The sequence below is a fragment of the Pomacea canaliculata genome, linkage group LG3 (genome assembly GCF_003073045.1).
Source record: "Pomacea canaliculata isolate SZHN2017 linkage group LG3, ASM307304v1, whole genome shotgun sequence".
Lineage (NCBI taxonomy): Eukaryota > Metazoa > Mollusca > Gastropoda > Architaenioglossa > Ampullariidae > Pomacea > Pomacea canaliculata.
In genome coordinates, this window is record NC_037592.1 from 31,640,838 (window position 1) to 31,664,820 (window position 23,983).

General features: G+C 39.4%; 1 protein-coding gene across 5 annotated transcripts; it reads left to right on the forward strand.

Annotated features, from left to right (window-relative positions):
• Positions 1-7,532: 7,532 nt before the first annotated feature.
• LOC112559724 lies at positions 7,533-19,801 on the forward strand. 5 transcript variants are annotated; one of them, XR_003098359.1, is made up of 5 exons: positions 7,535-7,780; positions 9,980-14,395; positions 17,387-17,494; positions 18,235-19,230; positions 19,588-19,801. XR_003098359.1 is itself a non-coding variant. In XM_025231079.1 (4 exons), the coding sequence occupies exons 2-4, from the start codon at positions 10,261-10,263 to the stop codon at positions 19,632-19,634; spliced, it is 4,290 nt and encodes a 1,429-aa protein (XP_025086864.1). In that variant the 5' UTR covers positions 7,533-7,780; positions 9,980-10,260; the 3' UTR covers positions 19,635-19,801. The 5 variants fall into 5 exon arrangements, 4 of the variants coding, with proteins under 4 accessions (XP_025086864.1, XP_025086860.1, XP_025086862.1 ...); XM_025231079.1 differs by lacking the exon at positions 18,235-19,230 and having other exon boundaries at positions 7,533-7,780; XM_025231075.1 differs by having other exon boundaries at positions 18,235-19,801.
• The last annotated feature ends 4,182 nt before the right edge of the window (positions 19,802-23,983 follow it).

The window sequence follows — 23,983 nt, forward strand, 5'->3', positions numbered from 1 at the left end:
AATGAAAACATTTTCTTGGTGATTCCAAGGAATGCCAGATTGACGGATCAGATCGAGAATGATAAAGGTGTGATCTAATGATAAACAAGATGGACAGAGTCGAACTGTCAAGCATTAAGCCCATTTATTTTTACGGCTTGAGATATGTGATTTAAGCATTCTTTTAACACATAACATGGTAAATCATGCAAACATATATAAACGCATGATATATCAATCAACATAAGATAGATTAAGCAAAATGACAAGATCCATCTACTATAGCAAAAGTTTCATTGATGAATTCATTCTTTGTCACCTCTACAGATTACAATACTAAACAATACAATTTTTTTAACGAACCTAATTTCCTCTAAATAGTTTGGCTTTTTTTAACATGTTCCATGCAGTACATGTCAGAATTGCTGCAGGCTTATTTAATCTGAAATAAACATTATTCTGAATGTACAATTCAACACTTTTAATTTCTTCCTGTTACTTATCAATGTCTGAGACTGAATCTTTGTATATCTCCTTCTTCTTGTCTTTGGCTGCACAAACGCATGTTGTTAGCTCGTTTAATAGTGAAAACTTTTTTGCTTTAAGCCTGGAAACTATTTCAGCCAGTTTTCAGCGGTTCGTTACTTCGCACTGTGTCTTTAGCTTTTTGTGAGTTATTACCAGCTATCTCTATCTTTTCTGTGGACCTGCTTTTCTTCTGTTTCTTCTGCTGCTTCTGCTCAGAGAGGTAACGTATCATACCTCCATAGGCACTAGAAGCGATACATTCAGTGGTTTTGGAGATCTCACATTTCCACCCCCACACTGTGAATATGATCAAGAATTACTCTGCGTGCTTTTTAGTGAAGTCTGACTAAGATTGTCGAGCTACTGTTTCTTTTTGTTGAAATGAAAATCCGTCTTTCCACTGTAGCTTGACCATGAGAGAGTATGAGTTAACTGTCTGACAACAGACCACAACACCTGAAACTCTGCTTTCCAGCAACGGGCATCATAAAACCAACTATCCAGTCTTTGTGTATAGGTCAAAATCCTTACTATCCACTCACCTGCAGAACTGTCAAAAATTAGGATCTGACAATCTTGTCACAAGTCACATCATCAAACCTTTTCATTTCCTTGGCAATACAACAAAACCTTTCATTTTTGTATTGATTTGTCTTTTTCCCCCCCATGGTCCTTTGGGTTTAAGAAAGTTATGTTTCTCACTAGGGTGTACTTCAGTGGAGATTTATCCTGCAATTTTTAGAACAACTGCTTTCAAAAAAATCTCTGCATTCAGCTCTGAAGGCCATGAGAGTTCCATCGTTTACTGATGACTGTTTTTAGCTACACGCCAGTAGTATATCAACCCTGAAGCCAAGTTCTGATCATGCTCAGATTGACATGGTTAAACTGTTTGCATATATATCAACCTGCACAAGTAGAGGGCAGTTTCACTTTATTAAGTACATTTGACTTGATAAATTTGTGCATTGGTGGCTAGATTTTTCATAATGTCATGTAAGTCTAAACAAAGGAAACGGAAGAAGAGGCTGATCAGCTTGTATTTTCTCAAAAAAGGTTACAAGTATACTGGCATTAAACTAAAGAAAGCCAACGACATGAAAGCAAAGGGGTAGATTAAGACTCCAGCTTTTTACATATCAAAAGATTTGTTCTTTGGCAATGTATTTTTTTTTTTTTTTCTAACAGACCATTGCAGCTTTGACAAATTTTTCCAAGTATGGAAGCATAACAATTGCTTTTTCAGCAACAGAATTGTTTTCAGAGCCATCGGTGAGCACAGAACTTGGCTGGAAAAGATGTGGAACCAGTTACTTTTATATAACTTCTCTTCTGGCTGGGCTGTCTCTGAACAAGATATAAGCAGATGTAAGAAATGACTCAAGCTCCCATTGAGAAGCTCGCCACACGCCTAAATCATTGTGCATAACATTTGGAGTCCACAGCTGCCCACATTTAACAAACCAACATTGTGATTGGTATCATGTCGTTATTATTTTCTCAAGAAGGTTTAGAGTTTACAGAAGGTCATCCATAGAAATTTGAAGTAAATTAGCTTGCTTGAAGTTTGATTCGCTAATTACCTTACTGTAACTTTTGTTGAAGGTCTATGGCCGCGGAATGACCCAAAAATTCGAGGTCAGGTAATGAGTCCTTACACCATTGTCACCCAGTACGAACAATGGAAATCCAGCTGTTTAGTATTGAGTCTTATGGTTAGAAGATTCATCAAACAAAAGAACATACTCAGGCGACGAATTTACACAGTTCCAGAAGCAATTTCGAAAAGTGAGGAGCAAGCCCAAATGAAGTTAGAGGTAACTGGCTTTTGTTTGACGCAACTTAATTCTGCAGCTACTTGGCTTGTCTGGGAACATAAGTCGAAACATTCAGCAGACTTTTCAGCAGATCTGAACTGTAGTGTGATTCCACAATCTTTAGAGTCACAGGATCTCTGCCTTCAATCGTTTATTGCTCATCCACGAAACCTATTCAAAGAAAACATTTAAGTTACCATTAATGTCTGTAAACATTATGTTCTGTCTGAATATAAAAGACAGGTTTCAAAAAGCAATAATTAATGACATGTATAAATAAATAATACTAAACTAAGTTAAAGTATAAAGATGGCAGCATAGTTGAAAATGAAAGTTATTTTCAGCTAACTGATTTAGCTTTAAATGTTAAATTGATTTGATTTTTAAAAAATCCAAAAAATAATGTATTTGCTGGTAAAATAGATAATAAGCATACATTATTAATTATACTTTCTTTTAATCTTTCCTGAATCAGATGCCAAAATTCAGTATATTTTTCTGCAGCAAGCTGTAGTAAGATTTGTGATTGCAATAAAACTCTATTTGTAGTTCGAATCATGAGAAAATGAAAATCTCAACTTTTTAATTTAAATAATTTCTTTGCTATTTACTGATCTTAAGCTATTGCTTCACCGTAAATTAAGACGATAGGCTAATAAAGAGTGGAAAAAAACCGCAAAATGTTATGCCGCTTAATTTAATTGTGTTTTTCTAAGTACCACATCGTTAACTAAATGAAATCGCTAAAGATAAATAATTGTCAACTTACTGGACACTTGCAGAGTCTGTCGGTGCCGTCTGATTTTTGAGCGGGCTGTGGATATGTTCTCGATGACGAAAGTAATCAGTTACACAAAAGCGCGCATCTTTCAGAAATACTTTTTATTTTGCCTTTGGTGTCTTCGGTAACCATGTGCTGTTTCAGAACACTTTCGCCCATTGATGAAAGATTCAGAGATATTTTTGCAGGCAGCACATCGTGCCAAATGTTTATTGCTCGAGTCTTTTATTAACCAATCTTTATACTGTCTTCCTTTATCCACTTCTCCTGAAAGAGACTTCCCCGCATCTTTCAAATGTTAGCAGACAAAGAAATGTGGTCGACACGACGAGAGTGAACTCGCGAAAGGCCGAAACGGACGTTCCCGCCGCGAGCGAGACTGGGAGTCATGTGATTAAAATAGCAATGCAGCGAAAAATCGTCGGTATTTGCGCCAAAAGTCTACTCCGGAAATAAATTTTTGTAATATTTTATCGATAAAAGGACTTAAAGGGTCACAGAGAAAATGTAAGACCTGTTGAGAATTTGAAAGGACCGCATGGCAAATAAAAGGACTTAAAAGGCCTTTTGCGAAAATTCAATATAAAAGGACTTAAAAGGACCTTGCAAGGACCTGGGAACCCTGCCTACCATTCCATCCCACACCAAAAGTCAATTCGTCCCACTTAGGTCCAATTTGTCCCACCTATGGTCCATTTTGTCCCAAGACAGAAAAGCCAAATCGTCTCAAGCCCAAAAAGCAAGAAGAATGCGACGAAGCCCAAATAAACGGCTTGTGACAGGTCGATCGACAGAAAGAGAAACGCCGGCTGCCAGGGCCGTGGGGCCCGTGGTCCAATGTCCGTGGTCCAAGGTCCTGCAATGTCGGTTGGTGAACGACGACTGTCCAGAAGAGGCAGAAAGACGTGCCAAGGACTGTGCGCGCGGGAAGAGAGAAGGTGAAGAAGGGGGGAGAAAGGTGAAAGAGAGGAGTTCTTCCAGTCCGGGGGGGGGGGGGGGGAAGAGACCTGCAAAGGCCCTGCGAGCAACCGACGCGTGACGACAAGCGCCGCGGGTCAGGGTTCTTCGGCTAGCGAGACGGATAGGATTACACAACTGTCCCTTGATTCCCCTCATCCGCGCACGCACACCCGACGACAGGCCAGCACAGTACGGGAAGCACAAAACAAACAGCAAAACAATAGTTTATTCAGTCTCTCTTGGCGGCTGGAATGCCATCTCTCCACTCTCACTTCCAAAAACAAAAAGCCTCTCTCAACTGTAAAGCTACACTACTTATTCTATCTTCCGTAGAACGTTCCAGAACCATCCAACCCCTTTTACCAAGGTCTCGCCACGACCTTTCTCAGCCCCCGTGGTCACCCCACCCCGCCCTGTCTGCTCATGGTTTTCCACCCACCCACCAGCGTGGCTCAGGCAAATTTGTAACAATAGGTCCAGTCGCCAGTAGCCGTGGGTGGGCAGTTCAAGGCCGACTATTACGAACACAGCCGGCGTGAGAAAGGGACAGTGCTGGAAGCTGTTCGACCCCTACCCTCTACATTCTACAAAGATATAACTTCGTACACTATTAGAGTGCTATATATATACAGGGCCGTGCTTAGGGGCAGGCGGACGAGGCATCTGCCTAGGGCCCCGCGCTTTTGATCGATATGGTAACTAGGCATATGGAAGTGTAGTCAGCCGTGGCGTGAGGGCCCCGCACATGCCCTTTGCCTCGGGCCCCGCGGGGGCTAAGAACGGGCCTGTATATATATGTATTAGCTGAAAAGGTTTTTCTTCTTCTGCTTCTTCTTCTCCTCCTCCTCCAATGGAGCATAGGGCAGCAACTACACCACACCATATCGGACCTGGTTCTGGGCGTCCCTCTCCAAATTTCGACCATGTCATGCCAGCTGCCCCCGCCTTGCTGTAGACCGATCTCCTCCATGTCTGGGTCTCCCAACCCTATGGGTTCCAGCCTGAGATTGTCTTGTAAAGTCACATTCTTACTCTGTCAATGGCATTCGAGCCATATCGTTTCAGTTCTGTTAGCCGGTATTCAGAGGGATCGCCGACAAGGAAGGCTCCAGGTACGCCTTTCTCCGTTAAAACCACCGCCTCCATTTGCATTTTTCCAATTTGAAACTGTATTTTTTACACGCTCACGTTTTGTTTTTTTGGAACAATAAACTGCACAGCAACGCACTCGCTGCAAACGCTAGTGTAGTACATGGGGGGAATATATTTGTCCGCTTTGCATTCCCAGAAGCCCTTGCGCGGCTAGATCGTGACGTCATCTGTGGAAAGCGCCATTGTCTGCTGGCTTTTGCAGGGTGTGACCGCTCCAGCCCCATTTCCTCTTCATGATGTCTTGGCTGGTAGGTTTTTGGTTGGTTCTCTCCCACAGGTCTGTATTGGAGATCTTCAAGGGCCATCTGATGTTGAGGATGTGGCGCAGGTATCTATTCACGAATGTTACTGTCTTTGTCACTTTGGCAGTCCAGTCATATGGGAGTTTCGGGTAGCCGGCCGGTGAATTTATTTGTCCTAAAACAGCATTATGTAAGGACCGAGATCAAACCACATGAGCAAGTGGCCAATCACAAGGTCCCTACATAACACTGTTTTAGGAAAAATAAGTCCGCAGCCGGCCGCCCGATTGCATAAGGACGATCGACTCTTTCACGCCAATACAAACGTGGTCTCGCGACACGGCAGAGACCCGATGAGTACCCGATCCGCGACCTCTCTGCGACGAACCTCCAGGTAAAGAGTAACGACTATAAAAACAAAGTCTAGACTAAATCAACAGCCAGCATTAAGTGACCAAAGTACATCCGTCACCTCGATCGCCCAGACCATGCAGTACGTCTTTAGAGCCTGGTAAGCCTGGTACGGTAAAACAGGTTTCACAACTGACGACAGTGGTGTCGGTGCACTGCTGTAGTATATGTGCTGCGAGCTAATGTCTACCTGATCAGCGATCAGAAGTCTCTATATAATAATAATAAGCAAAAAAAGTCAAAATACAACTTCATAATACAATGATGACAACATCATTAATTTTAAAAAAAATGTTTAAATATAAATCACGTTTATTTGCCATTCTAAGATACGTTTTCTACCTGCGTATTGCTAAGCGGTCATTTTTGTTTAGTAAGATGGTTCTAGCTGAGCTTGCGTACACATGTATTTTGTTCAAACAACGTATGGTTCTTTTGGTAATATTTGATTTTAATAGTTACTTTATTCATCTGTGATCGATTGCCTTTTGGGCTTGGAACGATTTGACTTTCTCTCTTGGTATGAACTAGACCAGGGATGCCCAACCTACGGCCCGCGGGCCATATCCGGCCCGCGACGCGGTGCCATCCGACCCGCGAAACTTCTGCCCACAGTGCAGGAAATCGGCATGTTAGTAATAAAAAAAAAATTAAAAAAAAACGAAAAAAGGGAAGAAGTATTTATCCCCACGTAGGGGCGTCTCTCAATCTTTTTTTCGATGGACAAACATTTCGATTCAGTGCTCCGACTTGGTGTCTCTACGATGAGGCCGGACATTCAGAAGTTGGTTTCGGGAAAACAACTTCAAATATCTCACTAATTACTACATAATTAATGGTAAGTACAACTTGCTTCTAATAAAAAATGGTATCTGCTCTATTTTTTTTTCTTTTTTGTATTTTTGCGGTGAAGTGGCCCGCGACACGGCAGTCCGAAATGGATATGGCCCGCGACACGGCTGTCCGAAATGGATATGGCCCGCAGGCCGAAAAAGGTTGGGCATCACTGAACTAGACCTATGGAAGACAATTGACTTTTGGTGTGGGACGAAATGGTAGGAGCGAAACGACCTTGTGGTGAAATGAACCCCCCCCCCACCGACCTGTGGGGATCGAGGGAGAAGGGTTTGGGGGCAAGGGCCGAAGGGGGTAATTGTCTGGTGTACCCGGGCCCGCCACTGTTTTTTTTTTTTCTCCTGGGAACATAAAACGTGAAGATGAAGTCGAGTTTCACATCTGCAATACACTATTCCCAGGACTGGTAGGGTACGTATAGTAAAGGGGGCTGGCACGGTATAGTGAGACTGGGGAGAGAGGTAGCTGTTCACGTCACACTGAACGGGCCTGTCGGAAAGCCGCAGCCGCTAGATACCGAATAACTCTCGCTCAAGGTCGTGGGTACTTTAGTGTCGCCATGAACCTGTATCATCCTCCCTCAGCCCCCCTCCCTCAGCCACACACATGTCCGTGGTGTCTCAGAAAGGTTAGCACAGTGCCGCATGCACAGTGAGAAATAGTTTACAATAGCTACTTGTTTGATCGGTAATTGATTCATTTTTTAGGCTTGGGAAGATTTGACTTTTCGGTCTTGGGACGAAATGGACCTGCTGGGACGAACTGACTTTTGTGTGGGGCGCAGTGACCGACCTCCGTCTCCTCCAGCCAGTTATGTAAGCTCTGTATAGAACACTTTTATTGTAACTTCGGTTAGAAGTTTTCAATCATTCTACGAGACAAAAGAGTGTGTGCTTCATCTGCTCTTTGTGCATAGGCGTTAATTTTTATATTCTTTTTTCGATCATGGTCATCGCTGTTGATAGCGATGTGGACGGGAGGTAACTCCATCAGTCAAGAATCAGGAAGTTGCCGCCCCATGTACGGGTATTTTTGGTGGCCGATACGCAGACAAAGTGAGTGGGGTTCTTTCGTGCATTAAACGCTTTCGTGCTGCTGTTTAACTATTTCATAGCTACAATGCAACAGTTTTAATATGTTGTGAAAATATGTCTAACGCTTAATGTATACAATGCGTGTCCAATTTGGTCAATGATCAGGATTTCCGAACACAAAAAATGTTGAAATGTGCTTCGGCTTTTAGATGTTCATTCATTCCCATGACCAGTACAGACTGGCATGCTGGTCAACATTACAGGTTTTCCGTGTTTTGGGTGGAGGGGGATGGGGTAGCTGAAAAAATGCAGCGGCTGATAAGGCATAGTGGCATTTTTTCATGGCATAAGCAAGTTCTGCATGGTATGTCAGTTGATTCCCTCAAATTCTGCATCTGGTACTCTGAAGGAGGAGGGTCTTAGTTCTGCCCGTGTAACAGAATGAAACTTCCTAGCAGTACTAAACGTCTCGGTTCAAACTTCCGATGGATTACTAAACATTTTCTTGGTTTTATTTATCAAAACCAACTCAAAGCATATTGTGAGTTGCATAATTTTGCTTTTGCAATGTTATTTTATTTCTTATGCCCTGTAATGTTTCGTCCTTTACTTTTATTTCAAGTAAACTGCCAATCGAAGATTCACTTGACCGAGAGGCTTTATTTTTCTTCACTTCATGACGAGACGTTTGGTTTCGCTGCTGTGCCTTTGAATAGTACGCTTATATTTTCAAAATATGCTTGTATAATTTTGCTTTTACAGTGCTATTTTATTTCTAGCAAGAGCCAAGTGGAAAGTATTTGATGTGGTGCCCTTATTTACCCAGATTCAGCAATAAAGACATATTTCAGATGGAATTCCAAATTCTTAGTTTACTTTCCCATTGTCAAGCAGCTCTAGCATGTAACATGAGTTATCATTAGGCATCAACATGCGTTTTACAATTTCATTCACTATCAGTAACATGCGCAGACTATACTGAGACGTTTAGTACTGCTGGGAAGTTTCATCCTGTTACACCCGGTCACATTACCAAACCAGACAAGTTTTACTGTTGCCAAAAGAGATTGGCAACCATGCTTCTTGCACATTCACTGGTTTGATGTTCTGTGTAGGTTTTCTCAAACGCTTGGCTTCGAATTCCTGGATTCTTGTTACAATTTTATTAGTCCACAATTACAATTATAGTTAATGTTCATATGCTAGCAGTATACAGCTAGTTATATACATATACATGTTGACTACTGTAAATAAGTTCTCTCTCTCAGTAAATCTTTCTCACACACAATATATGTGTGTATATACGTACACCTACACCCAAAAACAGTAAATACATGTGGTGACCTCAGGCTAACATAAGATCATGGTAAGTAGAATTTATCAAGTGAATGGCATGTTAAATAAATGAGTTGCAATGATGATTCGTTCTGCACACAGGCATTATGTACCTGTGGCCAGATTGCAGCAGTGAGAATTTATATGCCAACACATGATCAGGAATAGTGAGGGTACAGGATACCTTCCTATATCTGTATTAGTAAACAGAGCCCACTTCTCATGCCTGTAGAGCAAGATAGCAACATAAACTGTTGTATTGGCTTTTATAATTTTATTGACAATTGAAAGGAGTTTACACAATCAGTTTTGTTGCATGACAAAAGGAAAGACATAAAAAAAGAGTGAAATATACATCCTTTTACTGAATGCTATTTCACAGGCATGCAGGAATCCATAGTCGTCTTCTCTGTTCCTTCATGCATAAGGTGATGTTGCATAGGTAAAAAAGGGACATTTGGTATATATATATGTTGTCAGCACAATACTGTGCCAGTAATGCAGAACATCAACAAACAAAACAAAAATTTGGAGGTGGGCCAAAGCTTGATACACAGAGCCAATGATATGTTAACAAAAAAAAAAAAAAAAAAGAAACCATCAAAAAATATGTAAATCACTTTTAGACATCTACACTTGCACATGCACACATCGGATTCACCACCAGATAGTGTAGAGATATGTATGCATTTAAGTGCCACCATATTCCATTTAGTTTCTTTAAGCATATCTCACTGTGGCAGGAAAACTTATGGTAATTGGTGAGTTTTTAAAAATATTTTGTTGATTATTATTGGCTACAGGTTTTTTTAATTGTTAAAATAATCTGGGTATTACTATATGTTAGGGGTTTTTTGTGCTAAATATAGTTATTTCTTTTTCCAGAATCTAGAGATCCAGAGATGATGACTTACAGATGAAGCTTAACTATGATGTGATGGCTCAAGAATCCTACCTACAGCCTAACAGTGTAACATATATGAGAGATTGGATTTTTTTTTTTATCACCTTGAAGTGAGAAAGATTTCATGAATCAGTGTGACATATATCAGAGATTGGATATTTTCTTTGTCACCTTGAAGTGAGAAAGATTTCATAAATCACGTGGTCCACCATACTACATTTTCTACCGAGCGATAGTGGAAGGTAGTCATTAAAGTGACAAGATGATGGGTGTTCCTGTGGTACATGTCCCTCCTGGTGATGTGGGATCATCTGCCCTAGCTGCAAGTTTCCAACCTGCCCATCCATCTGCTGCAAAATTAACTGAAGACCAGGTACCATCCTCCAGAGAGGATACAGAGAAGGCAACAAGTGCTCAGGAGTTAAACTTAGCCAGGAAGTGTTTGACCCTGTCATCAGAAACTTTCCAGCAAGTGGGTGGAAGCTTAGCACCACAAAGCACACAGTTACTCCAGCCTGCAGTTCATTTATTACCACAGGGAGCTTTTTTAAACCTTCCAAACACTGTCAGAACAAACATGGCGTCACCAGGTCTTCAGCTTCCGTTTATCAACAGCATGAATCATAATACCAAGCTGTCATCAGCTTTACCATTAATGGTAAATGGTTCACAGACATGCCGAGTAAAAACACCTTCATTGACACAGTTACAGATAAGCAGGGCACAGAGTAACTCTGGCAGTTTATTATTGGCTGAAGCCACTCAAGGACCAGAAGGTGATAGTAGTAGCTCACAAAAACACAGTCATGATACCCAACACGATGTCCTTTCAAGCAAGCATAATCTTGATTGCCTACCATCTCAGTCGCAGAATGCACAAATGTCACCAATACAAGACAATGATAACATTGTAACATCCGCTGATCGGTCTGTGATAACTGTTTCTTCTCAGCAGAATCATGTAGCTTTGGTGCCTTTATTTTCACAGTTTCTTCCCCCTGTGACTATATCAGCTGGCAGTGAAAGGCATACACAACATCCTCTCACCCAAATCCAAGAGAAATATGAGAAACCAAAAGTCATTTCCAAAAAAGTGTCTGCTTCCAAAATCAAGAAGAACCATTCCAAAGAGAATTACATGAGAACACTTCTAACAACTTCAGTGGAAAAGATGTCAGTTTCTCTAGACTCAGACCCTGTTAATGGAGAGCACAATAATGCAGATACCATATCTGTGACTCTTCCATCGCAGATGCATGCAGACGTCAAAGCTCATAAGCCTATGGGAACTGGACAAACCCATGAAAAGAATGCAGTGGATATGGCAGCTAATAATTATGGAGTTGATGGTGATGACAATGAAATAGTCTGGCTTAACAAGGTAGTTAAAGTTAAACCGTACTGTGAAATCAAGAACACAGCTCCTTGCACTTGTCACTGTCCTAACTTCAACATTAGGAATTTCAGTGGAGCTGTGGGCAGCACATGCAAGGTTGCAGCAAACATTGCTGTTGAAGGTGATGATGACATAATCTGGGTTAACAGAACTATTAGAGGCAAACCAAGCTGTGATTTTCACAGTACCAAGTGTTCTTTCCGCATGCAGAATCCACCTGGTGTCATTGTGTTGGATGATGATGACGACAACGATGTTGAAATACTAAGTGCGGAGTCAGTTAGGCCTGTTCCGCTTCCATTATCAAGTGACAATCACACTGCTACTTCTAAAGACTCACATATAAAAATTCATTCTAAATCAGAAAGTTTACAAGGAATTCCTTCTGCAGTTTTGGAAGTTCCTTTTAGTGAGGAAACTAGCTCAGTGAAACAAGAAGGTACAAAATCCAAGTCTTATCTCATAAGCAGTGACCACACTGCAGGAGCATATGATGTTGTCCCTGACAACTCACCTCAGTATAGAAGTATCCATTCTGAAACAGAAAACATACAAAAGCAGCCACCTTCTGCCATTCCTCAAATTGATTCTGGTGCAAACACTTGCGTAGCTAGACAGCAGGAAAAGCAACTTGCAGGTGACTGCTCTGATCATGTAACCCAGCATTTAGAACCGATATACAATCAGATGATTGATGCAAGCTTTCCTTTGAATGTGCAAGCCTCCATTCTTCAGCCAGGAGGTGGCAGTGGTAAAGACTATGTATCAACCTGTGATGCTGGGGACTTTGTAACACCCTCAGCAACAGCTGGAACATCACATTTGTTGGAAGGTTCATTGCCAAACAGCCAGCTTCATAGTTCATTTTCAGATAATGATAACTTGGGATTTTTTATCAGTGAGGTAAAGACTGTCACACCCGACTTCAACCCTCTTCATGAGCTCTCATCTGAAGGATTTTACGTGTGTGGTTGCATGTTGGGAGAGTGCAATTTCAGTACTCAGTTTGCTTCTATCTTTGAAATGCATTTGCAAAAGAGCCATGCAAAGAGTAAAATATTTACTTGTGTACATTGTGGGAAGTTGGAAGAGAGCAACAAAGAGGCTGTAGACCATCTTCAGAAACATTTGGACCAGAGCAGAGATATGATACATTGCACACAGACAAATTGTAGATATAGCTGTATCTCACCTGAAGAGTTCTTAGGGCATACAGTGCTTACTCACCAAGATCTTCCTCATCCTATTTGCTGGAACTGTCACATGACCTTTACATCTCTCAGTCAGCTGGTAGCACATGTCAAATACAATTTACTACAGATGGTGCATTGCGTTTATTGTGAGGCGGCAGACACCAGCATTGAACGCATTCTGAAGCATGTAGATAAAAACCATGCAATGGGCAAGCGAAAGTATGCTGTTAAAAAGGTCCTTCTTTGTCTGGAGAGGGCATCAAACCATTGCAAAAATGATGCTGTGCTCGCTGCTGCAGAGAATGACTCATCAATTATTAGCGAGAAGCAGGAGGGGCATTTAAATGCATCAGGTGAGGTGCCTAATGTACTAGGCAAAGAGAAACTGTTAAAAACAAGAGAAAATGAACCTGCTGAAAATGAACCTGATTCTTTAAATGAGTCAGACAACATTGTCGATTGTGAAACATCTGTGTTTGAAACTGTCTGGATAAAAGAGGGCTCACATCAGTTAGAAAATTGCATCAAAAACACGATAATGGAAATGCAAAGTCCTATGGTAGAACATGAATTGAAGGAAGCTCATAGGGATATTCAGAAAAGCAGCAAGTTGTCTTCTAAATCACTGTCTTCAAACAAAAAGCAGCAGACAAACAAGCAAGAATTTTCAGATAAAATTCAGCAGAAGTGCGACAGTATTACTTTTGGTCCTAAAGTGACTCCTCCCAGCAGAAAGCAGGAGGCAAAAAAAAAATATTACCAAAAGAATGATATGCTTACTCCTAGTCCAATGCTAACTCCTTCCCATGAAAAGCAGAAGCAGACACCTTCCACCAAGCAGAAGCAGAAGACAAAAGGTCAAGAAATGGAGGGTAACAAAATTCAAAAGGGTGGTGAATTATGTTCTAGATCATCCCGTTCCTATGAAAAGCAGGAATTGAAAGTTCAAACAATTGCAGTTAAAAAAGTTGATCAACACAGTGGCTTTGACGCCCCTAATATGTCTCATTCATGCAAAACAGTACTTGAACAAAATAGGGAAGTGCAAAGATATGAGTGCACAATCTGCCAGCAATATTTTGCAAAGAAAGCAAACCACATGCAGCATATTCATGCCCTTGTTCCACTGAATCCCAGTTTGCTGGCAGAAAATTTAAGTGAAAAACATTTTTCAACAGACATGAGGCAAAAAACTGCAAAGTATCCTTTCACAAGAAAAAGATTAGCCCAGGAGCAGGAACACAGCCCATCCAAGCAGACTTTACTGGCAAGCATGAAGTCAGAAGGAGGAGCACCCAAAATAACCCTTTCCAGCTCACTCAGTCAGTTACCATTCAAACAATTAAGATCACACTCAGAATCCAGCCAAACTGACAGTGAATTATCAGATCAAACAGTCTGTAGCAGTGAAAACTCAACATCTCCATCAAAAGAAATCAGGTATTGTTGTCACAGCTGCCCGCTTACCTTTACAAATAGAAAAAAGTTTTTTAAACATGTGCACCAGCATAATTTATGTAAACATTCTAAGGACCCAATGTGCTCTTTACTTTCTACGCCTGCAAAATATGCATTGACAAGCACGGACAGTGCACACTCTCAAGAGACACATGATCTTAAAGTGGAAGGGACTAAGAAGGAAAGCAAAGAGTGCATCCAGCACTGTGATGTGAAACAACATCTTGATATATCATCATCAAGCTGCAGAAAGAGATCTGGTGTGGTAGAGAAAGATGCAAAATCTTCCCATTCAAAACACAGAAGACCAAACCAGACTGTACATCAAAAAGGTACATCAAAATGTCGTGGTCAGTGTTCTTTAATATTTTTTAACAACATGCATTAGTATTTTTTTAGGTTTTCTTCAAAAGTAATAGCTGTTCTTTCATCATTGTGGAATTCATTGTGTTGTATCAGATGATGTTGCTCCATTTCTGGTGAGTTTACCTTATAGGGGAATAGAGCAAAATGTTTTTTAATTATTGTTAGTAATGTCAGTGTAGAATTTAGTTAAAGAGTTTAAGTATTAAAAAAATTATTCTTTTTCAACCTTTTATTTATATTGAATTTTCATCATTGTGGCTGGGATAGCTGTTTGGAGTTACTAGTGTTCTGATGGAGGCCACCAAAAGGTTCCTCATGATAACCAAACCTTCCCCATTGTGCTGACTCATGTTAGGGGGCATTTTAACCAGCCAAGGTTTGACCATATGTCAGCTGTGTTTTCTCAGGTCCCCACATGAAGCACTTTTTTTTTTTAAACCAAGTTGTGATTGATCCATGCTTAAACATTTTAGGACATTTATGTGTGACAATAATACTGTAGTGCCAATAATGTGGTCTGAGTTATTGGTTGTAGCCATATTCTCTGTTAACCAATAATCACTTTTCTTCACTGTATTCTGGTTCAAAATTTTATGGCATAATATCCAAATTCAAGATGCTAACATTTTTGACAACCCCTCTTAGGGGACTGAAAGTTAACTCTGCATTAGATGATTAGCATGATATAAAAATATAACATCGCAATGACTGGCTTATAACTGAAGACTGTGAAGTGGGTGAAGTTTTTTTATTATTGCTGCTCTGAGTTAAAATGACCAAGAAACCTATACATTTTTGGAAAGGAGAAAACTTTGCAATAAAAGTAATGAAAATCGCCATCCCCATGCTTCCTAGCAAAGCAACGATCATGGCCCATTGTGCTTAGAGGATGAATGTCAATATTGCAATCTCCTTTATGCTGTGTTTTAGACATGATTGTAACTGATTGTTTTCTAGCCTGAAATTTTGAGTGGAAACCATTCAGAGTGCCAGGCTGTTTTATTTAAACTCAGTTTTTCATTTACCTTGCATTTCGCTTTAAAATTGTTGAAGTTTAAATTCCCTTATAAACATAGTAGGCTTTTATTGTACGCATCAATCTACAAGTGTTAATATTATTATGATCTTGATCCTTAAGGTTTAAAAAAAAAACCCAACTGATTTAATTAGAAGTGATATAAAGCTTGTGGCCCTATGCTTCACTGGGAGTGATAAGGAACAAGAAGAAGATATAAAGCTGCACTGACCTGTGTTGACAATGACAAAATAAGAGAATTTATATCTTTGGTATATTATGCTGCATGATATTCAGACCCCATGAAATCATTTATGTTTTCAGACACCCTTTTCTTTGCATGATTTGGAGCTCTCATATGACCTGGACACATTTCTATATGTTGAGAAATACTGATATATAAAAATACATTATTGCAGTACAATTCCATTGCATTTTCCCCCCATAAATGCAGCTACCGGTACATTAAAAAGATTTTATCAAATCTGTCATAAAGTCATGATGTGGATATCAGGGAGCCGTAATGCTGTTGCTGGCTTGTATTCAGATACTTTCTGATTCAGAGGAAGCCAGAAGATGCCTGTTTTCTAAAGAACTGAATTAGTGCCTATTTGCATAACTTAAAGGATATACTTGAGGAGTTTTCTTGGGTTACAGTGCCGAACATTGTGAAGAATTCTAGGAAGGAGCCTAAAGAATCAGAGCACTGTAATGTTACCATAAATGCATCTGTTAAACCTCAAGAACTTCAAAAAAGAGAGTGTTGGAACTGACATTTTTGCTTTTAACTACAGTATTAGTACTTAAAAGTCTACTTTAATTGTGCTAGAAGGGACGGCATAGTTGCAATTATATATCAGCTTTCTATACCAATCATGGAAAATAATAAAGTCAATACTTTATAAACCAAAGGGATTAACTAGCACAGAGACCTGCTCCATCATTTAATATTGACAAATTGTGACATTACATATGTGCTCATGCACACACACACCGCCCCATGGTGCTGCTAATAAATCATTCTTTTAGAAGCACTTTTAGAAGCAGCTGCAGGAAGATGCTTGTTTTTGAGGGTTGTTTTTTTTAACAGGTGTCACTGAATTCACTGGGAATAAATATACATTCTTTAACAACAACAAAACAGTTGTTTTTTACACACTTTTATTTAACTTACAATGTATATGTGTCTGTGGTAATTTTATGATAGATTTTTCAACCACTTCCCATCATACTAGAGGTCAAAGTTTTACCAGTTACTCATTTCCAGTGACAATGCAATTTTGAACAATTTCTAACAGTCCACAAGAAGCAAAAAAATTTTTTTTACTTTGTATGAGAATTTGTAGGCCAAATTAGAGGCAATTGGTAGCTGCTGCTCTAGGACTAGTAAATTATAGGATATATCCCTAAGTCAGCCTATTAGAAGGGAAAAGGTGACAAAGTGAAATGAAAAAGTTGATAACAAAATTGAAAAAGACTGAAAAGTTTAAAATAACTTTTTAAATACATTTTTATTTGAATGCAGTAAAAACGGTAAAGTATCTTTTCCTTGGGTCTCAGGATTTTCTTTAATGCATTAACTTAAAATATAAGCGTGAGGTGTACTCTTGGAACTTGAAATCCTCCAGTGCCCTTTTTTATTTTAAGTTAATCCCAAGATCTAATAATAAATCTATTTTACCCTTTTTAGTGCATTTGAAATAAAAGTTTTAAGAATTTTTTTTGAACTTATTTTATTTGGTCTATCCAGATCATGACAACATTTTTTTTTTAGATTAAAAATTTTGAATAGGAGGAAATAAAACATCTTTTTAGTAGTATTTAGCTCCCATCCATGTTCAAAACACATTGGAAACATACACAAAACAAATAATATAAAGACTCCAGCCATTTTTTAAGGATGTTTTAAAAACAAAAAATAGTTAAATTGCTTGTTTGTTGACTGGGTTTTCTGTAACAGATTCATGTGGAAGCAAACAGTCTACTCAAATGGACACTGAGCAACCAGGGAGCTATAACAGCAAGCCAAAGGCATTTGTGAAACTTAAAAATCATGAGAAACAAAAGGGTAATGTAACATTTCCATTTCTCAGAATTAAGGCCTTTTTTTTTTTTTGTTTGGTTGGTTGGTGGTTGTTTTTGTTTTTTTAAGATTTAAGGGAACATCTGAAATTGCAGTCATTTGCTAAAGAAAAGTATGTAAATGTTGACAAAATATGTAAATAATTACTTAGAAAGAATTGTGCACACTATCATCCAAACATAAATGTACGACCCACTTCTACAAAAGAAAGTAAATAACCTCCCTTCTTGAAAAGCGTAAATCCTAAAAGCTTAAAACAAACAGCATACCCACAGAAGCATCAGCTGGTTTAAAAAAGAAAAGCAAACACCAAAGAATTTGGTAACCTGAAGTTGTGTGACACAGAAAGACTACAAAGTTCTTCAAGGTTTTTCTCAATCATTATTTATTATAATGTTGAAGTATATTGCATTTATTTTTGTCAGTGATTAAAAATTTGCTACATCAAATTTTCTATTCTGAATTATGCATTCTTCAGCAAACTTTTATTTAAAATTGTCTGTCACCCCATACAAGATATTTTTCAATTGTTGCCGTCACGCTTAATTAAAATTTACTGATGGGAAGAAGGTAATCTTAAACATTTTGCTTTTGTCACTGTTCATATGTCATAATTATTATTTAATTATTTTAGATAGAAATTACATACTCTTTTGATGTTGGGAATTATTTTTCTGTTTGCGTTTACATTTCAAGATTATTTTATTTTTTGTCTTTGTTTACAGTCTTGTTATCTTGGCTTGTAAGTATGTCTATCACCAAGAAAGCCCTTCATGAAGACTACATCATCAATGAAGATGACATCCATTTGACCCTAGAGGATATTCCACATTCTTGTTTAGATGATAGTGTGAACCTTAGTTTGGTTCAGCATTTCTTCACTGCTGATGCTTGGAAATTGATATATGCTTTAATAGAGATTAAGAAAGAGGAGCCATGGCTTTGCAAATGCTGTGAGAGAACTCTTAAGAAGAAGTCTGTGGGGTGTGATTCCTGCCTTTGCTGGTACCACTTTCAGTGTGCTGGCTTATGCAAACAACCCAAAGAAGAATTTTGGTTCTGCAAGTCTTGTGAAAGTGGGAAGTGTGTGCCCTTTCAGCCCTAAGCTAAGAAGTCAAGAACAACCCGTCAAAGAGTACATTAGATTCTATGCTGTGTTCAGAATAAAATGTCTTTAATCTTTGCTTCCTAGCACCCACTACCATTGAAAAGCTATCCTGAAGCTGTTTGTTTTCAACAACTGCACTCTCCTCGCCCACTCACTAGAGACACTGCAGTCAGTCATTAACCAATATGCCCAAACAGAGCTCCTGAAGAAAGTAGAAGTAATGTACCAAAAGCCTCAACAAGCTTACGGCATGGCTTCACAGTGTAATCAAAAATGAGACCGCAATATCCAAGGACTTTGACATAATCTCTCTATCAGCTTGCACCTTCTGACACTCACTGCACATCATGCAAATTTAGCTCTATGGAGTCATTGTTGTTCTGGTGCTGCTATATAAAACAGAGGCATAGAGCAGCAGTTAAATCACTTCCACCAGCGCTGTCAGGAATTATTCATGGGCAGTAGGGCCATGCCTCCAGGTCTTGGAAAAGGCAAATCTGCCCCGCGTTGAAGATATCCTCTTGATCAAGCAGCTCTATTGGGTAAATGTTATCCGTATGGAGAACTTTCCCCTGCCCAAAGCTGTCTTTTAATTGGAACTGTGCAATGGCAGGTGAGTAGAAGGTGTCATCAGCAATTGCTTCAAGGATTAGTTCTGTGTGAGTCCTTTGAGGCCTCTCAGAAAGAAGCAGTAGAGAAAATATGAAGGTGAAGGATAAGTGGCCTACGCACGTTAAAATGTCATCCAGTGACACTTTTGCCAGAGGTCTGAGTGTGACCAGACAGCAGGGATTGGCCAATCTGAGGGCTATCCGTGTTAGGTTTTTACACTGTCACTGGTTTCCATGCACTATACAGAAATAATAGAAATTTTATTGAATTCTATTGGCATTGAGTTGTTATATTGCTATTGGATGTTATTATACTGCTATTATATATTGCTCTTGACATTTTCAATTTTATTGCACAGGCAGCAAATCAGAAAAAGATGCGAAGAAAGAAAAGGAAGACTTGTAACTGAACATTGCACATGTATGTTCTCTGAAGGATAAAGATGTGTTTCACTGACAGTAAAACTTGTTTAAACTTTGAAGAAAGTATCAAGATTATTATCAGTTTTCAAAATTTAGTTTGTGTTGCCTTTTTCAATACTCTTTTACCTAGTAAACAGAACTGGAAACTTGTGCCATTGTTTCTTCTCTATTGCGCCTTAATGACAAATTCAAAAGTACTAAGCAAGACTGCCCTGTCTTATGAGAAGGAAGGTACAAAACAACTTTATAATCTCATGAGAGAAATTGAAGCGTGTATTTTGCTGCCAGGTATTTACAAGAGAAAAAATGGAACATGCATATTCTGAAATGGAGTATTTTTATGCCTTTAGCTGTTAACATCGAAGTGATTAAAAAAAATCATTTAGCATACTCATGCATACACACACATACTCCAGCACATGCACAGTCTAGTTAAGCCCTGTTTAACGAAATATACAAAGGAATGAATCTTCTATTTTGCCCTGCTAATTAACAGCTTGACTACCCTGACTTTAAAGCAGCTGCTGATTGCTGGCTAATATTGCTATTGACTTTTTTTCATTCAGTCCATGAGAGTATGGAGTCATGTAAGACTATAAGACTAAGTGTAGCTCACTGTAGAAAATGTGTTATTACGTCCATTACACTCACACCTACTATTTCCTTATTTAGAGCTTGAATGATTGTACAAGAAAATAAATATATGACAGTATTATAAAAAATATAACGATATGAATGATAAGCACGGTAGTAATAATGGTAGTGTTGCAGCATAAATACAGATTAAACCAATGAATTATTTCACAACTATGATGAATAATTTGTATAAAAATGGTTAGTTTTATCAGTAAATGCCTTTTTTTTCTAGAGCAGAAGAGGTGATTGAATTTTATTGCATTAGGACAGTGATCCCCAACCTTTTTCGGCCTGCGGGCCATACAAATTTCCGACACGCGTGTCACGCGTCGCTTCACCGCAAAAAAAACAAAAAAGAAAAATAATAGAACATATATCATTTTTATTAGAAACAAGTTGTACTTACCATTAATTATGTAGTAATTAGTGGGATATTTCAAGTTGTTTTTTCGTAACCGACTTCTGAATGTCGGAGCACTGAATCGAACTGTTCGTCCGCGAGGTGATTACGTAAGACGGGTTTCGCCAGTTTCATCTCTGAAAACGTTTGTTCACACACATAAGTACTTATAAACATCGTGATCATCCTTAACGCTTGTTCTCGGAGATTTGGAACAGTTTCTGCAGGCAACACGGCGTAGAAAGCATTTGTCTGCAGAGCTCGAAATTTGTCAAGTAGGGATGTCTGGCTTTGCAAGTCAATCAGTTCCAGTTGCAGGTCTGTCGGGGCACTTGGCACGTCTGCCGCAAATGGATTTTCGAAGAAACGTATTTCATCCTTCAAATCATGAAAATCTTTAAATCTTTCATTGAAATTATCCTTTAAGATCCCCAGAAGCTGTGTCATTCTTGCTTTGGGGAAAGATATTTTTAGCTGCTGATCCTGAGGTAGAGATGTACACGTTGGGAAGTGGACAAGCTGCACCCTTCCCGTCTGCTGAATGAAGAGAAGTAATTTCGCTTGGGATGCTGTTATGTCCGCATACACATGCGAAATCTACTTGTCTGAAACTTCTTTGAACAGGTCTTTGCCAGTGGTGTTCCCGTGCATGCCCCTCATGGCCGCAAACTCTTCTGTAATTTCAAAACCGCTGTTTGTACCGCGAATAAATACCAAGAGTTGAGCGGTGTCAGATGAGTTGGTGGACTCATCAGCGGCAATAGAAAACATTTCGAAACGTGCTGCTTTGTCCCTTAGTTTTGACTGGGAGATGTTTCCCCATATCTCACTCGCCGTTGCAATTGTCATGCGAGAAAGGCTTGACGGCTTCAACTGCATTCTTCTTTCAGGACACAGTTCCTCCACCACTGCTAGCAAGCACTTTTTTACGCATTCGCCATCGGAAAATGGCTTCACTTCTCTGCTCAAAATGTGAGCAACTCGGTAGCTTGCCCTTACCGCCGCCTCATTTTCTTGCCTTTTCTTGGTAAATATTCTCGTCAAGCCTCCAATTTCTTGACGTAACTTAGCAATCTTTTCTGTGCGGCTCGAACCAAGGATGCCACCATACTTGTACTTGTGCTTTGTTTCATAGTGCCGTTTAATGTTGTGTTCCTTAAAAACAGCCACACTTTCTTTGCAAATCAAACACGTTGGCTTGTTAGCATGTTGCATAAAAAAAGTACAGATCTGTCAACTTTTCTTGGAAGTTTCTGCACTCAGAGTCAACTCTTCGTTTCTTCGGTTCTCCCATTTCACCAGCGCGCAAATGTAACCCGCCACCCACGACATGACATTTTCGTACTAGAAAGGTGTTGAGGGTCAATTTTGTGCAGTTTGACTTTTCTTTAAAAATGGATTCCTTGGTTATTGAACTAACAGGAAAATACACTTCTATGTTAAAATAAAAGTTAGAAATTGTCTTAAACTTAATATTAACCAATTAAAAGATCACTAATCCCCTGTGGAATGCGGCGTTCCCTCGTTCTCAAACACTGGTTTCCTCCCAAGACGAAAATCAAGAATGAAATCCATCGAAAGATTGAGAGACGCCCCTACGTAGGGATAAATACTTCTTCTTCCCTTTTTTCGTTTTTTTTTTTTTTAATTACTAACATGCCGATTTCCTGTACTGTAGGCAGAAGCTTCGCGGGCCGGACGGCACTGCGTCGCGGGCCGGATATGGCCCGCGGGCCGTAGGTTTGGCATCCCTGCATTATTATACTTAAAATAAGTCTAAGGGTTTTTTTTTAATCACATTCTATATTCTAAAATATAGTGAAATTCACCTCCAATATCACATCTATTACATCTAATGCAGAGGCATTGTGATCTTGGTGCATGCAAAACCACTAAGATTACCAGTCTTAACAGTAGTTTATTAAGGTTCTAAACATGAAGTATATAGTACAATCTTTGTATGATAATAAAGTAATATATTTTTCATAAGTGAAAGAGACCTTATACATTCCATAATTTCAACATATATTCTTAATATAGACCAGCGGTTCTTAACCGGGGTTTTATCGAACCCTAGTCGAATCGACTGATGGCTAAATTGGCAAAAGGTCAAATCGACCAGCCCCCATTTTCCAATTAAAGGTCTTCACCACCAACATTCTGCTGTAAGTCAACTACACTAGCTACCAGGCTGTGGTGACTCCTGCCAACAGAAAGAGTAAACTAAGCAAGGCAGAGAACACTGGTGTTTTACAACCTTTGTTAGAGAGAACAGACAATTTAGAATATTGAAGTCTGGAGTTGAAGATTCTGTCCAAAGAAATTTCATCCAAAAAATATCAAAGACATGGAGCCTGCAAGATCTTATGGAAAGATCATCCAAGGTTATTTCTGTGACTTTGTTAACATTGCTGAAAAAATCCCCCAAAAAACCCCACATTGTCACCATTGCAACAGAGCACTACCCCAAGCAGTACTTGGGTTTAATGCTGAGTGACCTTGTATAATGCATAAGGTTAATGATTTTTACATAACAATGTAAGCCTAAGTTATGCTTGTGGTTAATGCCAAAGAGAGAAACTAAAGTGATGGACAGCTGCCAAATCTTCCCAAATATGCAGTAAATCTGCAGTAGTCTCCAATGAGTTAATAGATGTCATCTACTTAATCATTTATCATTAATCAGTGAATTATGTTGCCATGTTGTATTTTTTGGTTGTTGTAAAGATGTCATTACATATTTTGTATTAAATGAATTTTCATTTATCTTCCATTATTATAGTTTCTATAATGTCTTTAATGCATTGTTGCAATTCATGCCCATTTTGTGCTCAGTGAGGCTTTTTGTTTTCAGCCTGTATCATGTACAAAGTGCACCATCATTAATCTCTCTGCTGTAGCAATTCTTCTTCTTCTTCTTCTTCGTCGTTCACTCAAATGGACACGCCTGCCTCCTGCACAAATGATGCTGTGCGCCGCAGGTCCTCCAGGCTGCCGTGTAGCTTCCTCAATACTGGCGTCTCATCAGTCCAAATGCGGTGCCTGAGTTCTTCGTGCATGGGGCATTCTTGCAGTAGATGTGCTGTTGTCTGACTGCCTGTCTGGCACGGGCACTGGTCTGTCTGGCCGATCCGGAGCTTGGTGTATAGATGGTGGTTGAGACGGTTGTGGCCTGTCCTCAGCCTGAAAATAATGACCTGCTCAGCCCTTGTGAGCAGGTAGTATGGGTCGTTTCGGTTGAAACGTGGGTGCTGCTGCAGCCACTTGTTGTGCTGTTTGGCCTTGATGATGGTTTG